The 19986-nt window shown below is 37.7% G+C and overlaps 1 protein-coding gene across 1 annotated transcript in view; it reads right to left on the bottom strand.

Annotated features, from left to right (window-relative positions):
• The window catches only part of DCC (DCC netrin 1 receptor), a 1156455-nt gene that overhangs the window by 91515 nt on the left and 1044954 nt on the right, over window positions 1–19986 (bottom strand). The window contains 2 exon segments of the mRNA XM_027118541.1: window positions 1616–1778; window positions 11000–11065. Of these exon segments, the coding sequence (XP_026974342.1) occupies window positions 1616–1778; window positions 11000–11065 (229 nt within the window).

Below are 19986 nucleotides of genomic sequence, written 5' to 3'. Positions count from 1 at the left end.
AGCACTCTAGAAGCTCAGTGGGCGATTATGACTTTCCAGATGCTTACACAGGAGACCCACCTTGTTAATCTCATTCTGTCTGGTTCCCTGTTCGGAAACAATGGACCAGCACACCAGCTATCATCAGCTTCAAGACAGTCCAGTCAAATGAATGCAGCTGGATATAAAATTTGACCTGTCATCTAAATAAGTGAAATGCAAAGACTACATCTATACCTATGTTACTTTCTTCAGTATGTACATCTTCCTGTATCCTGTTACTAAATACCTTACTTCAAAATGCTGGAAGATACGCTAGAAATCAACAAATAGGATCACAGCATTTTCAAAAAGAGAGAAAGGCTGAGGTATTACCAGGGGAAGAGGGAAAATTATTTGCTAGAGAATGTTTCTCCAGCAATGTGTATGGTATACAGTTGTCAAACCAGCCACCTATGGGCCCATGCCTCAGACTTGCAGAACACCATGCCTCAGGCCAAAAACAAACAAAAATTAAGGAAAGAGCCTATTGTAGCCAATCCAGTGAGAAGAGCACAGCTGAAAAAGACATATCATGTTGGATTTGAAAAGTGCTAGAGAGGCAGAAAATAACCAGAAGGTTACTGCTGATTCCCACAACTGGCTGATACAAGGTTAATATGCTGTTTATGGGGTATCGTTGGGAGGGGATAAGCTCAGTTAAAACCCCTTTTCCATTCCAAACTTTGTACTTTGATATATCTTTCTCTGCATGTGCTATAACCTAGAGCTGCACGATATGAAAATATTTTTAAACCCCTCAAAATTTTTAATTTCTGAAAATCCACCGTAGCCAGGAAATATGAACCATTTTGAATTTCTGGAATCTCTCGTCTATCCTAACTACTCCCTCTAAACTAAACATTCCATAGTATTATAATTACGTTGAGTTTGGTAGTCTATACTGTCATTCATGCAGCAAGCATTGATTAAATGCCTTCAGGCCTTCTTGCCAAAAGGGATACGTAAATACTTTTTTTTTTTTTTTTTTTGCGGTTCGCGGGCCTCTCACTGCTGTGGCCTCTCCCGTTGCGGAGCACAGGCTCCGGACGCGCAGGCTCAGCGGCCATGGCTCACGGGCCCAGCCGCTCCGCGGCATGTGGGACCCTCCCGAACCGGGGCACGACCCCACGTCCCCTGCATCAGCAGGAGGACTCTAAACCACTGCGCCACCAGGGAAGCCCATGACACGTAAATACTTTTAGAGGAATACACATCTCCAATGTTTTATACATAATTGCAGAGAGAGGGCCATAAGTAGGGACATGGTGAAGTCCACTCTCTAAGTGTTACTTAAGGAATACCTGCTCTCATTTAAAAGGAAGAATCTGGTCTCAAGAAGTAAAATCAAACAGAAATGCAGAGTGAGTGTTCAGGTGGATTCTACTATTAATTCTGCAAGCCTAGCCCTCACCCTCTTAAGTTATGGGCCTGGAATGGACAAAGGCAAGATTTTGCCCAGCTCTGGAGAGGAGATAAGGAACACGTAGTGAATTCTGGAAGCACACAGGAAGAGAGCCGTCAAAAATCTAACTCAAAAAGATGGTCGTCAGGTCAAGCAGTGACTTCTCATCTCTTGGGAACTAGCTGTACCTACTTTCTCTGCTGGGCTGAAGAACGCCGGGTGCAAATCACGGCCACGATCACCACCACCAGCACTGTGATGACGCCAACGGTGACCACAATAATCACAAGCAGGTTGCTGTTCTTCTGAGGAGTGACGCTGCCATGTGGGGGGTGCATCTGGCCAATGGGTGGCTCTGGGAAAAGACAGGCAAATGAAGATCAGGTTTAGGGAGATGTGACAGCCATGGCTTATCAAGCTCGGTTAAGAATTCAAAGAGTTCCTATTGTTCTGGGCATTCCTGAAGCTGGGGCAAAAAGCAATGAAACAGGAGAGGAAAGATCGAATTATCTACCCAAGATAAATGAAACCAATGTTCCCATGGAAACTTACATAGGAATATTCACAGCAACGTTATTCAGAATCACCAAAAGTGGGAAACCCCCAAAGCCATCAACTGATGAATGGATAAACAAGTGTGATATATACATACAATAGAATACCACCCAGTCATAAAAAGGAATGAAGTATTGATACATGCTACAAAATTCATGTACCTTGAAAATGATATACTAAGTGAAAGGAGCCAGACACAAAAGGCCACGTATTGTACAATTCTACTTCTATGACATATCCAGACAGGCAAATCTACTGAGACAGAAAGTAGATTAGTGTTTGCCAGTGGATGTGGGGAGAAGTGAATGGGGAAAGACTGCTAATGGGCAGAGGGTTTCCCTTTGGGGTGATGAAAATATTCTAAAGCTAGATAGTGGCGATGGTGGCACAACCTTGCGAATATGCTAACAACCACTGAATTGTGCACTTTGAAAGGGTAAATTCATGGTATGGGAATTATATCTCAATGGAAAAATATAATTAAGCTATGGTATTGAGTAGAAAGTGGGGAAGGCAGGAAGCATGCCGCTTTGAACGATAAGAATTCCAGTATGACAAGAGTCAGAGAAGGCTGAGAAAATACTATTTATTTGATGCTGTGAAAGACAAACTATTTGACACCAATCACTCATACTTTCCGTTCCTTTTAAGAAGCTATCCATAAAGCACATTTAATTTTCAACCTGTCAAAGGTGTATGAATCCCATTTAAAAGCAGCCACAGGGTTGGAAAGAGTGTCATAAAGTCCTAAGATAAATTTTTCCTGTGCTGCAACTGTACCACATGGTAGACAATATTTAGGCGAAAATAGAATGATAATCTGCTTATGTAAGCAAGAATGACTAGTGACCCTTTAAATAGCTTTCTTTAAACCCTCAGTGATTAATCAGTTAGAAATATTCTGATTTATGTCATATTTACCATTACAAGCTACCAAATTCTAAAAAGTATATATTAGCATATAGCTTTATTTATAAATAATTTAAAAAGTAGCAGAAAGCAATGAATTTGGATGTTTTCCTAGATCTAAATTTGAATGAGTTTCTTCAACAACCCATATTAGCTTTCTATACCCCTTGAGTAAAATCTTTAGGCCTTTTGTACCTCAGTGCCTTTACCTATAAAATGGAAATAATATTTATCATATGTAGTTACTGTCAGAATTAGAAAAAATACAGACACAGCAACTATCTCAGCAACTATCGGACACAGTGTAATTGCTTATAATATCATTATCCTACTGAAACATTAAATAAAATGTTGCCTAAATTAATAATCTACCATATCATTTGGGATATTTTTGGTGTGGACTTCCAAACTATTGATACAAACTTTTTAGAAATAATATTCAACGTGAAAGATAAATTAACTTGTTTGCATAAGTGAATATAATAACACAGCACTTGCCTCAAAATTGAAACACTATCTTTTGACAAGTTATCTAAGAATCATTGGGTTTTTTTTTGAAAAGATAGTCACCTAAATTTAAACAAATTATTGCTGATTCAATATTGTTGGGGAAAAAAATTAAGTGCTACCGATATAACTTGAATCTCAGGGGCGGGTAACTCATCAAGTTTTTACACAGCACTTTCTGTTAAACGATTCTGATTATAAATGAAAGAAATAAGGTTTCCTTGAAGTAATTTTTTCATTTATTACAAAGGAATGAGGCAAGTAATGAAAGGTTAGAACTTTCTGTGTCATAGTTTTACTTACAATTTAAAAAGTCATGTTACAGTAGCATCTCAATATGCCCTTTCTGTTCTTAATAAATTAATCGATTGGAATAAATTAACCTTTTATGTGAAAGTGTACAATGGAGGCCGTTGGGGATCTCATGGATTTTATTAGCTTAACTTAAATTTAACAGTTCACCATTTCTGACAAACTTAGTTTGAGTCGTACCCGGCAGTAACACTGTATGAATATTTTTTAAAACCATGTAAATTGGAATTTTTCAAATTTTTGCTCTTCTTTCCACCTAGGAAGATGTCATGCTCCAAATTAGAAAATAATGACTCTGGATTCTGCTGAGTTTTAATTTTTTTTTTTTTTTTTTTTTTTCCTGGCAAGCAGGCCTCTCACTGTTGTGGCCTCTCCCGTTGCGGAGCACAGGCTCCAGACGCGCAGGCTCAGCGGCCATGGCTCACGGGCCCAGCCGCTCCGCGGCATGTGGGATCTTCCCGGACCGGGGCACGAACCCGCGTCCCCTGCATCGGCAGGCGGACTCTCAACCACTGCGCCACGAGGGAAGCCCATGAGCTTTAGATTAAGTGAGAGATATTGATGTCATTTGCCTCATAGAGTTGGGTTCACGAGGGCTCCCATTATAAATCTTTGATTTCAGGCCTTTATGACTTCTTCATAAAAGTTCCATCAGTTTAAAACTTGGTTTTCAAGATCTTTCATTAATTTCGCAATCTCCATTCAAAGGCTGACTAATCAGAATATCTGACATTGAACAGGCAGTAAATAAAGTCAAGTGCAATGGTGTCTTTAGATGGAGTCGATCCTTGTTATTTGCAGTAGTTGTGTTCTATAAAGACATCACAAATACTAAATTAGGGAATACAGAGTATTGCTTCTAGAGGAAACACAGTGTCATGTTCCTGGGAGCCTACCTTTTCATCAACCAATCAAAGCACAGCCTTGTTTCATGTGGGTTTCTGTTTAAAGGTGCCTTATTTGATACGTAATGTTGATTCATTAACATTGAACTCAGAGCCAACAGCGCTATAAATTCATGCCTGAGTGAAGCTTAATCAACACACAGATTTTCTCCATCAGACACATCAGCCTTTAGTGTTTAGTAACACTAGAAAGCACTTCACCACCACATTTAGGGACAGCTTTAAACAGTGAAACCACCAACAAAACCCCACAAAAATGTGACAAATTGGTACTAAATGTAGTGCCGAAAGGACACATCCATGGTATGAGAGCTGAACCATCAACGCAGAACGCCACCTTGTTCCAGCTCAGCTGAGTTTGTGAGCACTGGGCTGCTCAAATTTCTGGCTGCTCTGCATGTCCAAGGATTATCATAAAAGCACCATAATTATTGGTTTTGGGGGTTACAAATAAAATTTTAGAGAGTAGGTAAATTCATGAATAGAGAACCTGCAAATAATGATGATCAACCAGATATCTAAATATATTAAAAGAGTGCTCTAAATTAGGAAAAAATTTAGAACTCACAAATCTAGATTGTGTAGGTAAGAGTTCTGGGAGATAGCCTGATTCCAAAAGGGGCAAGGTGACTTTTGCCCCCTTTCAGAAGCTGAACGGTATAATTCAAAGGCTTACAAGCTCCTCCAGGGCACTGTGATTATTTCATGAGATAACGGATGCATCACACTGACCACACACCCTGGCACAGAGTTGGTGCTCAACAGATATGATGCGGCCCAATACATTTCATTCTATGTGATTTTTCCAAATTAAAGAAAAATACAGTATCCTAATTCATCTGTTCCTGGTGTTAGCCTAAGAGTGTGGGTATCCAATGTCAGAGTAATCAAGACCTAGATATGTTTCATTAAAATCAGGGAGAAGGGAGTCACATTTTTTTAATATAACATGAGCATTCCATCCAACTTAATTTTCATGATATCTGATCACCGCAAATGATTTCATCCTTTTTATACTAAATTTAATAAAAGCAAACATAGATTTCATAATCTGTTGGGTCTAAAGTCTTAGTAATGATTAGAAAATTGGTTTAGTGTAACTACTAATAAGGTCTTTAAATTTTATGATACTTGGTAGGCTTTCAAAAATATTTTATGTGTCTTATCATATTTGCCCTCAAAAATTCTGCAGTAGGCTCATGGATAGACTGGTACTCTGAGTGCTCAAGTATCACATAGAACACAAAGCCATGTATCGAATCCAGGAGTCCTGGCTCCCATGTTCAGAACCTGGTCTCATTGCCACAATGGCCGAGCCCTAATAGCTACACAATAACAATAGGCAGGTAAACAATGTGAACATAAGATTGACAAGTTCAGTTCTGGGGAGACAAACACATCCAATGAAAGCTTCTAGTTGGGAAATTAACTTCCCTCCCATGATTGCAGTGTTCTCGGATAACGGTTTTGTTATTAGAACACTTTCAGCTCAACATAAGTCTTCATAATTTCACAGGCCTTTGAATTTGAACAGACATTCATATGGTATTGAATATTTCAAAGCATTTCACCCTGAAATAAGGTACTATATAGTCAATCAGCTGGAAGAGATCTCACAGATAATCTAGCCCAGTGTTCCCTAAAATGAAATATTAATCACCATTATGGGGGAAAAAGGTTCCTTGGTCAATTAAGGTGGAAAACATTTTTTTTGCCTCAAATATCAGAATTTTGAACATGCTAATGTGAACTATGCATTGCCAGGAGAGGTAGCACAGAAATGGCAGAGAATGTATTCAATTATTCCATAAATAAGATCCAATTGGGTGCTGTGGATATGATGTTGTGATCAAACTATGGGTAAGTGGTAATTATATGATATGATGGAGGTGTTAACTATGGTTGTCACCATTCTGGATTATTTAAGTGGATCAAATCAGTTCATTGTACACCTTAAACTTACACAATGTTATAGTCAATTATTTTCCAATAAGGCTGGAGGCGGGGGAAAAGCCATGAGAGGATTCAAGTAGGCAAAAAGAGACAATATGAGATAAGACACATACACAGTTGTGAGACAGTCAGAGGCTTGCCCAACTAGTTGGACCAGAGAAGAAAAACAATTCCTATATATTAAATGTTCTGTCTTCCATTCCTGAAACATAGACCCCATCTGGGTCACTGTGACATGAACAGAATGTCAGGTTACTTCTCACCTGAGATCAAGGCATAGCCAATAGAAGGGAGTTGTGAAAGCTCCATTTCTGAGCTATTTTTCTGGAAGGGTGGAGAAGGAAAAACAGCCAGGCTATGAAACCATTAGAGTGTATTTATGGGGCCACATATATATCATTTCCTAATAATGTCTATGTCATGGTCTTCTTGTATATTGTGTAGTCTGAGAATAATTTCCAAATTAGCATATTGATTGCTCCCTACCAAAAAAAGAGGGGGGCACAATTGTTGATCTCATGGAGCTTACAATTCACTGGACAAGATTTATATCAAACAAATCATGAAGCAAATAAATATAACATTACCACTATAGTTGGTGTTTTAAAGAAAAGTAGAGTTCATGTAGAAAGATATAACATGAGGATGTGATACGAGGTCATTGACAGAGGAGGGAGGTCACGAAAGGCCTCATTATAGAAGCGACATTTAAGCTAAATTATGAAGTGTTGCTAGGAGTTAGTTCTTGTTCCTTTACAAGGGAACTGAGAGCAGACTGTGCGTGTGTCTGGAACACTGGGAGCAAAAAGGAAATGGCACAAAATGAGGCTGAAAAGAGAAACAGGACCTTGTTCCCATGAGCTCTGTAGATCACATTCAGTTATCCTCGGTAAAATCACAGATGGTCTAAGAGTTTTCAGCAACGTGACAGGCTTGATTTGCTCCAAGGAGACATCTCTTCCCTCTGCGTGGAGAGGGGTTGGTGGTGGAAAAATAGAGACCAGCTAAGAGGATATGGAATTCTCCAGGTGAGAGTTGATGATAGCTTAAACTGAGATGGTGGCAACTTCAGTCAAGCAAGGAGGACACGTACACAATATAGTTTGAAAGTAAATGAATAAAGCAGATTGCACTTGGGGCAGGAAAGAAAGGAGGAGTCAGATTCAGGCCTCAGCAATATCCTTATGTCTAGGATGAGGGAGAGGGCGAAAGGGCAGGTAGGCTCAATGGGGCAAGAACAAAAGTTCAGTCTTGAATATGTCAGGGTTGAGATCTTATGATGAATTGTAAAGAGGCAGCTAGAAGGTCTGTGTTAGATATATAAATGTGGGAGCTGGCATACAGATGGAATTTGAAGCCTGGGAGTAGGTGAGATCACCAAACTCAAGGGTATAGAGTGAGCAGAGATGCTCTCTCAAGACAAATCCTCTAGTATTCAGGTGGAAGGCGAGGACCTGGCAAAAGGAAGTGAGTACCAAACGAATTTCCCAATGATTACTTGACAATGGGACACTTTTTTCTCAGAGATTCTCATGGGACCCATGTACCCTGGACCAACCTTTCGGGAATGCTAACCAAGCTTAGTGGTTGTTAACTGGGGAGATTTTGCCCCCCAAGGGGAAATTTGGCAATGTCTAGAGACAGTTTTGGTTGTTACAACATGGTAGAGGGGAAATACTACTGGCATCTAGTGGATGAAGGCCAGGGATGTTGCTAAACATCCTACAGTGCACAGGATGAACCCAACGACAAAAAAATTGTCCAGTCCCCCCAAAATTATCCAGTTCCAAATGGCAATAGTTTTGTAGTTAAGAAACCCTGATCTAGGTTAACACTTTCTATGTTCAGATGAAAAACTGAGATCCAGAGAGTTTAAGTGACTTGATTCACACATTTCTAATCCATGGCAAAGTCAGTTCTAGAACCTGGGGTTTGGGATTAGTCTGAGGGCCTTAACATCATTTCAGATAGATAATGTTTAGATAGTAGGTGGGCAGAGCCTCTCGTAGACTAGAGCTTGAGAGCCCTGGGACACTCTAATTATCTTTACTTAAGGGAAATCAAAACTAGAGGGAAAATCACAGCTTTTTCTCCTAAACACAGAGTTTAAGTCATGTTTTACAGAATACCTAATACAATTCTAAATATACAAAAAATAATTAATAACATGAATTTTTAAATAATGCTTCACCAAAGTATCAACACCTATCAAACTTAAGTGTTCAAAGGTTGAAGTCAATATAACAACGCTTTTGCAGGGTTTGTAGATCTCTTTACCAAAATTACTAATTTTGAAAATTTTAGGAAAAGCTACCAACAAAACGAAGTTGGTGATTTATTTTCCCCAATGAAAAAAGGATTGAAGTGAAGTAATTTTCGCTGGTGTTATCCTTCATACAAATATAAACTACAAAATCACATTTTCAGAAGTTGAAGATTTTCCTGCTTTAAGAATGTGGACCACAAGATTGAATGCATCATACAAGTAAAATACTACCATATCACCGCATATTAGCTTTGATTCTACCTGCCATCGGAAAATAATTTAGGAAGGCTCTTCAGTTTCCCCAATTGAATTAAGGGCTTCCAACTTCAAGAGTAAACATGAACTATAGCTTTGTTTTTCTTTATCTGAATTCCAAGAGTGCTTTTTTAAAACAGTGACACGTTGTAAGAGAAAGTAAATGATTAGCGAGGTCTAAATTTATTTGCAAGTGGCTTGAGTATCCTGACAATAAACCATTATTCTATTACAGTTCTTTGAAGGGTGAATCAAGAAGTATAAGGAGAGATAGGAAACCTCTCTAATTCTGTCACTACATGAGGAGATGTATGAAATTTTCATTGTATATGAGGTTCAAAAACTCAAGAAATTTCAAGATTTTTTGCTCTTATTTATGCAGCCTACTTAGCAAAGGTGTGGTGGGGTTAGAGTTTTATCAGTCAATTTTTCACTTATATATATAATTTGAAAATATACCCCCTTCTTAAGGTATAAGACGTTAGTAGAATTTTAATTAGGAAGGTAGAGTTTTCAGATGCCTTTGCTGATTGGCTTGTAAAAGCCCAAGCTAAAGGCAAATTACATATTTACTATCATTTACTGGATAACGAAATAGAATAGGAAATAGATTAAGTATGCCCGCTACCATCCGTGCCTCTCTGAGGTTATCAAGTCAGCTTAATTAATCATGTAGCCTGTAATAATTAGTTATTCCAGTAGGGATTCTAGAAATGTTTCAGGTGCTTTGTTCACCCCATTCATTTAACAGGAAATGCCTAAACCATCATTAAGTGTAGCAGAAAATTGAGAAGGGGTAATGCCAACAATCTATCTAAACTGGCTCACAGTCACTGGATGCCATTCATCTATTTTATCTTCATGACTTCCTCCTGTGAGATAATGTAATCAGATCAAATTTAATTACAATTATATTTCTCACTAGGAATCTTAAATAGTAAAAAAATAAAGTGACATGCATTTCTCTCAATTACTGTCATGCTCTTCATCTGAAGTTTGACTCCTGTGAAAAGAAAAATCCTTATCTGTTAACATCAAATTTGGGCTGAGGTTTCTTTTCAATCAGAGAATTCATTTTCTTTTGAAGGGCAAGTTAAAATAGTCCATAGCAAACTTCTAAACTTGATCCAAAATTAGGATTGCCAGATTTAATAAGTAAAAATAAAGGAGGTTCAGTTAAATTTGCATTATTTCTAGTTGCCTACGGATATGTACACTGAAGTGCCTGTGTACGTTGAGATAGTAACCCCTTGCAATATTTTTCTTTATCTCAGATTCATAGGCAATTAGAAAGGATTCAAATTTCACTGGGCCTCCTGTATTTTCAGTTGTTCCATTTGGCAGTTCTATCCAAGATTAGTGTTCTTTAGGACACACAATTTAAGAGACTATACTGTTCTGTGTCTTTGGCTTACATTTGCTTCACCTGTACATATATAACCACTGCTCGGTAGTGGATGGAAACTGTGAGGAAATAATTATTCTTTCTCAATTGTCCATATTCCGATTGCCTTTTAATCTCCTGGCACTCTGACTCTTGAAAAAGTCCCACTAACTTCAGTTTATGAAAGTGAGTGGGTTTCAGTCACCTCTCTACAATAAAATTGTAGAAATATTTCAAATATATATAGTACTTTCAAACCTAGATAGTTAACAGCCAAGCATCATTTGTAAAATTCTCTATGCTTGGACTTTTCTGACTGTTTTGCGTACTTGTCAACCCTCATCGGCACTGTCTCCTGGTGGAATATGCTCCAGGTTTGTTAATAACTTCACGTTCCTATTATTCCCACTAAAACCCTAAGTCTGGGGGTCTTGGCACTTGCAGTCAATAGAAAATTTGCCTCAGACACTCTAGAATTAACAATTTTAATTAATATAATGAATCCAATAGAACCTAATTTATATACTTACCGTTGAGAGTGCTTCTATCAATCAAATTAGTATCAACTGGCCAATAACCTCCATCTCCATGGCGACCTGTTTATCCGGAAAATATACCAGAAAGTTAGTGGACCTGCAACATGAAAGCACAAATGAAACAAAATAGACAAAAACTAACAAATATTTAAAAATACACAAACAACTGAGTAAGACTATTTTGTCCACTTCAAAGAAAGCCTGAAAAGAATGATACCATTATACTTTGCAAGAAAATGTTATTTTCTATGCGTGAGAAAAATCTGTCACAAAAATACTCTTTTAAACAAGCTAAATTCAATTCCTCACAGAAAAGCTGACCCACCCCCCTTTTTTTCTCCAATACTCTTGTTAACGTGTCACCAAAAGGTACAGCACCAGTGTTAGTGTTGCTGTCTTGAACATCTCAGAACAGAAGGAGTGGTGGTGTTGGCTCCTAGCGTGACAGAGCCCACCTCCTTCATGTTATAAGAGGTCCAGTCTACACTGTTGCCATTGGACATGACTTTGTGGCAAAGTATCATTATTACTGTACCAGGGGACAGTACTTTTTGCCTTATAACTGGGCTTTGAGTAGTCTTTGTGTTATGTGCCAAACAGGTACCTGGGAATGAGCTATTGGGTATGGAATAAAGAGTAGGGAGCGTGACACAGCCCACATGGTCTGAATATTTCTTATAAACACGCCAAGAAGGAAGGTTTCTCTAGTAGCACACATTTGGAACCACTGCCTTCTATTAGGTGTTCAACAGTTGTAAAAGTAGTCTTTAAGAGAAATGAGCCAGAAATTAACCAGAAATAATTATACTATCATCCATATTTTAATTAATAGTTTTTCACTACAGGTAATCCCCTTTTCTATTGGTACATTTGTAGAACTGTGATTATTTGGTTAAGATTTTGAGTTCTAGAATACCTATTCGAAAAAACATTTGGGAGTTGAATCTGTACTCAAACACATACAGGACTACAGCTAATTCTTTATACACTTCAGAGTGTTATTTGTGAAGGCAGTTATAATCACTGGGTGATGTCGAGGAAGCCAGCTGGGGCAGCCAGCTACGATAACACTGGTTGTTTTTCTCACATGTACAGATTTTCTTTTTCTTTTTTAAGACTTCCAAGTCCTGCTCTTGTGACATTCCTTTGCATACCAAACACTCTTCTTAATAAAGCTTTTCCAAGAGCTCATCATTTTATTTGCAAAAGAGCTGTGAAGAAACAACTTAAATCTTGTTACCAGACCACGCATTCACAATTTAAAAAAAATTCTTTCAATATTAAGTCAGAGCTGAACTAAGAGGGTTAAGCTTCCAACAAGCAATGATAAATTAATTCAATCACATCATATTCTGTTTTCAGGGTAAACTGGTACATTTAAAATCTGCTGGCCAGTGACTCTGGGTATATAAAGAAGTGGGAATTAGGATGGAGGCCCCAATGTGTGTGTATGGGGGGGTGATTGGGGAGGGGCAACTGAAATAAGCAGCAGTTGTGAACATTTTGGGGGGTTGACTGATGAGCCTAACCCTTTTCCCAAATACCTTGCTTGTGTGACTCTGACACATCTGGGGTTTCAATAAGTGGAGGATAAGCTTGGGCCACGGGACATTGCCAGATCAACATTGGAAGAAATGAAGGGAGACAGAAGTTCTGTATGAATATTAAGATTACTTTTCTCACATCTGAAAGCAACTAGATTGCAAAGCAGTCAGCCAAAGAGATGCTAACAGCCCCATCACTTAGGCCACTAAAGCAATAAATGATTCCTGTTGGGAATATTAGAGGTGTTTAGTTAACTTGGTAAATTTCATAAGCACTGATTAAGGGAAATAGAGAACTAATTAGGCTCTGGAAGACGAAAAGTCAGTTAATGCAAAGATATAAACTACTATTGGATCCCAGAGGTCTTAAATTTTTAATGGAGCATAAAACTGATAATAATTCATTCAAAATGTATTAAGTGCCTACTATATGCAAGGTACAGTCCTGGATCCTCAGGGAAAGGGTAGTATAAAAAGATTTATCAGATGTGGAACCTGCCATGATAGATAGAGTTGGCTCGCTGTATCCAAATCCTATACAGGCCTATTTATGGCTAATATCAGCTAACTGCAGATAGTTTTTAACTTATTCTGACTTTAAAGATTTAAGAATAAGTTAATTCTTACTATAAAATCACTGTCACTGCATTGGTTTACTATTACTATGAAATCACTATTAGATTGAATTGAAAATGTTTTTCATTTATCTAGTAGTAAAAGAACTACATGCAAATAAAAGATAATGCATTATTTTTAGTCTTACATTACATGTTGCACAATTAAATTTATCTTAAAATCCCTAAATTTCCTTTTTTGCTTATTATATTAAATCTCTAATACGTATATGTATAACTGATTCACTTTGTTATAAAGCAGAAACTAACACACCATTGTAAAGCAATTATACCCCAATAAAGATGTTAAAAAAAAAAACATTTTTCAAAATTAAAAATTCCAAATAAGTAAATGAATACATGGATATCTAAATATGACATTTGTGGAAGTAATATAATACATTTCAATGTATATGCATTTTATTTTTAATTATTCAAATAGAGTTCACTGTAGTTCCAAAAACTGGGAATGGGTAGTTTCTTTTTTTTTATTATGGCATTAGTAATATGATTTTACATGAACTCAGGAATCAAAATGTACTATATGAATATACTAATATATTCTACAGAATATAAAGAAGAACTCTTTTGTTACTATGTACCCATATTTCCTTAATAATAGAAATGAGGGTGAGGAAAAGAATTAAGATGATAAAGAGTAATGAATTTATGTATCACTTAACCACCCATGGATTTCATTCAGATAATTTCATCAAAATATCACTCCTTCCAGAAAGCTTTGATAACTAAAGCAAATGTTTTCAACTTTTCAAAACGTTTTGAAACCAAAGAATGGTGGTTTCAGGAAGAAAAATAAAACAAAGAAAATGATCCCATGCCTGACTTTAGAAAGAGGAAGACTGCATCTTTTTAGAGTTATTCAAAATAGTTTAAATAGTTTTAAATTTATTTTATTTAGGTACCTCTAAGGAAGGTCCAAACCAAAGAATTCATGCTCCTCCCCTTGGTTTGCACTCCTAAAATATTATAAATGAAAGAGTCATTTAAAGAGTTATTTTTTATATTTTATTTAAGGGATAGATCATCCTATCTTGGCAAGAGACGTATACTCCCTTAAGCAAAAGCTAAAGTCCCCATGATTTCCCTGACAGTTACTCTCTGGATTGAGGGGAAAATGGGCAGAGGTAATATGAATTCCTTTAGGAAGTGTGATTATTATATTTCTTGCTGCTTACCAAAGTGACATTTACACTCTGTTCTCAATACTTGATAAGTGACTAAACTGAATTAGAATACTTTGTAATGTGTTAATGATGTAAACACATTTGAAGTTACTACTATTATACACATTAATCTCTATGTTCTTGTTCTTACACTATCGCTTAAAATATTGCTTCTGTATTTTTTTATTGTGGGGTGTGTGTGTGTAAAATTAAACAGTATAATGTTTACATTAAACTCTTACTTATAGCACACATAGGCAGATGAAGAATATTCCCCATGATAAAAAATTTTTAGCACCTAGAAAAGATGAATTCAATTGGAATTTCAGTTCTAGAGTGGTTTATCTGAGTGGATGTTTATAAGTTCAGGGAGGAGTGAATGGAAAATTAATATGCAGAGGACATGGAGAAAGCTGAATGTGGTAGTTCTAATCTATTTTTAATCCATCCTCCCTGAATGGGGCTAACAGAGGGTCCTTCAGAATGGCACCCACACAATCAACCCCAAGATATGGACCATCATCTAAATCAAATGGACAGATTGGTTGTCTAACAAACATTCAATATATATCCTCCCAAGGATGCAGAGCACTGAGATATCTTCTTGATCTTAGAATTGGTTCTCTGAAAATAATTCTGGTGATAATGAAGGAAAGTGCATTGATTTTATGTCTTGTATACCAGTGAGTAAAGATAATGCACTCATGCCACATGGATACAGTTTTACTGTCCAATACACAGATCATATTGAGACATATTTAAAGCAGATGATTCTTCAGAGGCTGAAAAATGTGGCTAAGGGAGCGATTTACCATACAGTTAATACTGCTGACTTTGAACAAGGGCATCAGGGCATCTAAAAACCAGAAAGCAAAATCATAACCTATGCCTACGATATTTCAAACATATATTAATAGGAAAAACTCATGAGCTCTTCTCACCCTCTCCTCAGGTTCAACACATTGTTTTCAAGTTAACATGAATGAAAGTTCATTGATTAAAAGAAAGTACAATGTTACTACTTCATATGTAAGGGCAGCTGACACGCCTGCCATACATTGAGGCCTGGTGCTCAACAAATACTGTGTCAAGTCTACGAGCAATAATTTTGGGGAATACATTTGGTGACCTACTCTGAGTCACACACAGTGCAAGAGAACCAAATACCCCATTGTCCATCTTCTCCTTGACCATGAGAGGCAGTTCCTTGGGAGTTCCAATTTCTGCCTTTCTGCCATAAAATATAAATAGAGTAGACTACGAGGAGAAGTAAATTCATTTTCTAAGAATCGTCAGAAAGCAATCTAAAATATAAGATTACAATTTCACATACGAATGTTATGAACAGTGACTCTGTAGCTATTATGAAAATCGAGGCACTTTAAGAGTGACAGAAGGGGCTATTACCAGTTGTGCCTGGACCCAGGTATCAAGTAGGACATTCCTGGACAAAATGGAAATTATATTTATCCTAGACATGAACAATTTAACAAATAAACCCTTAATTCCTGGCTCTTGGTTGACATCACAGTTTGATTCTGGGTCCTGATTTCCTGAGGCATATGTGTAATCTTTTGCAGAATGTGGCAAATGATGGGTAAAGAAAGTTGCCTGAGTGGTGTTCTAAAGTAGAAAAAAAGTTTACAAACGTTTCCTTCTTCCTCTATTGCAAGCACCAAAATAAAAGCAGCACTAGGCCAGAAAAAAGGCAGCACTAGGCCAGACCAACTGGTATCTGGATTTCTGAACATGATGGCAGAGGTCAGCCAAAGAAAAGAGAAGAAAAAAACATATATATATATATATATATATATATATATATATATATATATATATATGAAATACACATATACACGTGTATATGTATTATGAAATATTTCAGAAGCACGTTGGTTACTCTTACGAATTCTACTACCACTCATTTTCAACATCTTGCAAGGGACAATGGACTCAAAAGGCAAACACCAGGAGACCAAAGTACCTGTCCAGATCAACAAGATCTTCTGCTCACAGGAAAGAAGTTGGCCTCATTAAAGATTTCAGGTAAGGGGAGCCCATACATTCTTATCTATAGGACTTTAACTACAATTAGTCTGTGTCCATTTATCTGGTTGCAAATGAAAACTTGTCAACTGCTTCTGATCACACATGTCATAAGCTTCCACATATGAAAAGCTAAATAAGTTTATTAGTTATTGCAATTACTATTCACATATGTTTAGAGTGAAACTTCTGTTAAAATTGAATTGTTAAGAGAATAAAAAACAAAGATGACTTAATAATATTACTGATATCTTGAAGCAGGATGGTCTCTGAACTGTCTCTGCTCACGAGAATCTCCTTGAATGCATTCTTTCTTGTAGTGTATCTGGAATAACGGCCAGCATATGGGTCTAAGAAATCACTTTTAGATGCAGCGCAGTCTTTATGAAAATCTAAAAAGCATCCTGTTTCTCTAAACGTGGACACTTTCCTGGATGACTAGGTCTTCCCAAGAGCCAGTTCATTTATCAGATGCAACGTGGAGGATGAGGCAGTCTTGTGTGCATTACAAAGGAGAACTGTTCTCAAAGGCTACTGATGATCCACGAAAGCCTGCCCCACCCGGATGGTCCACAAGCTTATCCCAAAAGCAGTGTGAGGTATGTTTGTGTTTCAGTGAAGTTGCCAGGTAGTACACGGAGAAGTAACAGAAGAGCATGAATGCTCTTTTCTTCTTCAAGTGACTGCATGTTGGGAAGTTGCAACTATAGTATGAAAACACTAGAATGTGAGCACCCTGATGGCTGCACTGCTAGTATGTGTAAATAATAACACTGTTGGAGCACAAAATTTCTTCATTCATATATCTGTCCATGCTCCATCCATCTAGGCAACAAATGTGTTGAGTGGACCACTCACTGTTCTAAGAATTAGGGATATAAAGTGACTATTGCAGAGGCTCATAATTTAGTGAGGGGAAGATGTTAAGTGACTAATAATAATAGACTGGAATATCCAAAAGTTAAAAAATTGTAAGTCGGTGACACAATGGAAAAACAGAACGATTGACTATTTCTTCCTAGAAAAATGATGGAAGGTGATATCTGAGTTGAGAATTAAAGGATGAGTGGAAAGGTATCAGGTAGAAAAGAATGAACTGGATAAGCTTAGAAAAATAGGCAGAGATGAAATAATAAAACTGCTTATATGCTCTATCAAAGTGTCTGGAATTTTTCTTATTGGGGACAGAGATCCACTGAAGGTATTTTAAGCAGAAAAGTGACCCAATTAAATATGCATTTAGGAATATTATTCTAGCTGAGTGTGGAGAAAAAATTAATTAGGAGAGACCATTGTAATAAATAGGGTGAGAATAATATTAATTATGAATCCATGGCGTAGACATTATTAGCTCCATTTTATAGAAGAGTAAACTGTGGCTCAGAAAGACTAACTAATATACTCATTTTAAGTGGCTGAATCTGCCTGACTCTGATGAGTGTATCCTTAGCGGGCAGATTAATAAATGAAAGATGAATGCGGAGTGAGTTGGACAGAAATTAGAGCACCTCCTAGAGTTTATGGTAGTGTGAGGGTTTAGTGGTGTGGGTGTGACTTGAGGTGATGGCCCCACTCTCAACAGGGCACACAGAACACAACAGACTTTGGAAAAGAAACAACATAGTTCTGTTTGTCACCATTCAGAGCACTGGGACAAATGAAGGTGACCCTTCAGAAGAGGCATAACAGAAGTCGACAAATAAAGCTAGGAAAACCCTTTGAAGATGATGGATATTGAAGCCCTATTCCTATTCCAGATTTTTCTTTCTCCTCCCTGACCCACACTCTCACGACTCCTCCTCCTTGCAAGCAAGACGTGATCAGCATTGAGCCAAAAGTGAATGTGGTTTGCAGGGCTCTGGATCCAGGGGAGCACTGCTGGTCTTCATAGCCAGTGTGACAGTAGGTACTCAATGTACTGAAAAGTAAAAAAGCCTACGAACTACGGTGTTGGAGCAGAGAGAAAAAGCAAAACCCGGTTACCAATTTATATCTTCACCTTAGTGTACTTCTCTGCACAGTGGTGTCCTAATTATGCCCTGAAGACATCCTGCAATCCTCACTAATTGAGCAGCTTCTTGGCTTCTTGATCTTCCCATTGGAGGATTTTTCTAAATAAAACTTCAAGTAATCTTTCCCTCTGTAGTTATGTGTGCTCACTCACATATTTAAAGTCCAGTCTTGCGTTTTAAGAAGTCTTTTCTGCTGCTACTCACAGTGATTCCCATCTAAAACCCTACAACGTACATACTCAGATGGTACCACCTGCTTTAGCATTTCATACTTTTCATATTGGGCTGGGAGTCTTTATATCCTAACTATACTGCATGTCCTTGAAAATGAACCCATGGAACTGGACTTCTTTCTTATGTTTCGCCACACCCAACACAGTGCTAGGGAAATAGTTATAAAGGAGTGGTCAAAAATGAGTCCAACTCTTTTCATACTGCCCATTTGGAATTTCAAAAACTCATCTGCACCCATTAGTTTGGATTCTCTCCTTTACATACTCAGAATTACAAGCAGCTGGTGAAAGGCAAGTGTAAAAATTTCCTGCTAACAAGAAATGACAGGAAGGGTGGTGGTAAAGAAAAGGGCACAGCGGGTCAGAATCATCTGCAAATGTGACCACCATTTCCTGAATCACAGAGAACTTGGTGTCTTTCTGTTTAGCTTTAATTTAATAGATGAATAGTAAAGATACATTTTCCCTATTGGAAAAAATATTTTTGCATCTTTTTCATCTCCCCCAAGATCAATCACATATACAGTCATCCCTCAGTACCTGCAGGGATTGGGTCCAGGACTTGCCTCGGATGCCAAAATCTGCATCTGCAGATGCTCAGATCTCATAGATCACAGACATAGTACAGGATCCAACACTGGTTGAATCTGCAGGTTTGGAACAGGCAGATAGGGAGGACTGACTGTACAGTATCCACAGCCATGAGTACTATTACTTTGGGGTTCTCCAAACTCTACTCTGGATTAGATGGTAAAGTCTGTCTTTCCAGATTACTCTCTGTTTCCCGAAGATTTGTACCATAATTCAATTCAACAAATACTTATCTGGCAACTATAATATGAGAGATTCACAATTAGAGATTGGGGGGTGCTTGGAGGCAGGGATGACAATGTCAATGAGACTGGCCCTTTGCCATCAAAGAATTTACAACCTGGCCAAGAGGTTGGGAATCAAAATGGTAAACTATAAGAAAGAGACAACATAGCAAGGACTAAATGGGGTGTTATGGACACACAGAAGAATAAAAGACCAGAAAGGTAAGTAAGGCTTCTTGGACAAAAGACAATTGAGAAGGAGTCTTAAAAGATGAGGACCTCTCTCAGTAAAGAAAGGGAGAATGTACTGCTAAGACTAAGAGAACAGTACCAGTTAGAGCGTGGAGTTCTAAAAATACACTTTTCCAAGAGTGATTTGTGGATCTTTGCTAATAGACTGTGACATATGTGGAGGGATAAACTGGCCGTGAGGCTAGAAGGGGGAATTTGGGGTCAGACAGCCAGGACCTTGAGGTCAAAGAACTGACTTCATTCCATGAGAAACAGTGAACCACCTATGTTTCAGAAAGAAAACT

This window comes from Aethalodelphis obliquidens, unplaced genomic scaffold (assembly GCF_003676395.1).
Source record: "Aethalodelphis obliquidens isolate GAN/ISIS:26980383/991018 unplaced genomic scaffold, ASM367639v1 scaffold19, whole genome shotgun sequence".
NCBI classification, from domain to species: domain Eukaryota; kingdom Metazoa; phylum Chordata; class Mammalia; order Artiodactyla; family Delphinidae; genus Aethalodelphis; species Aethalodelphis obliquidens.
This window is presented reverse-complemented; position numbering and strand designations above follow the sequence as displayed.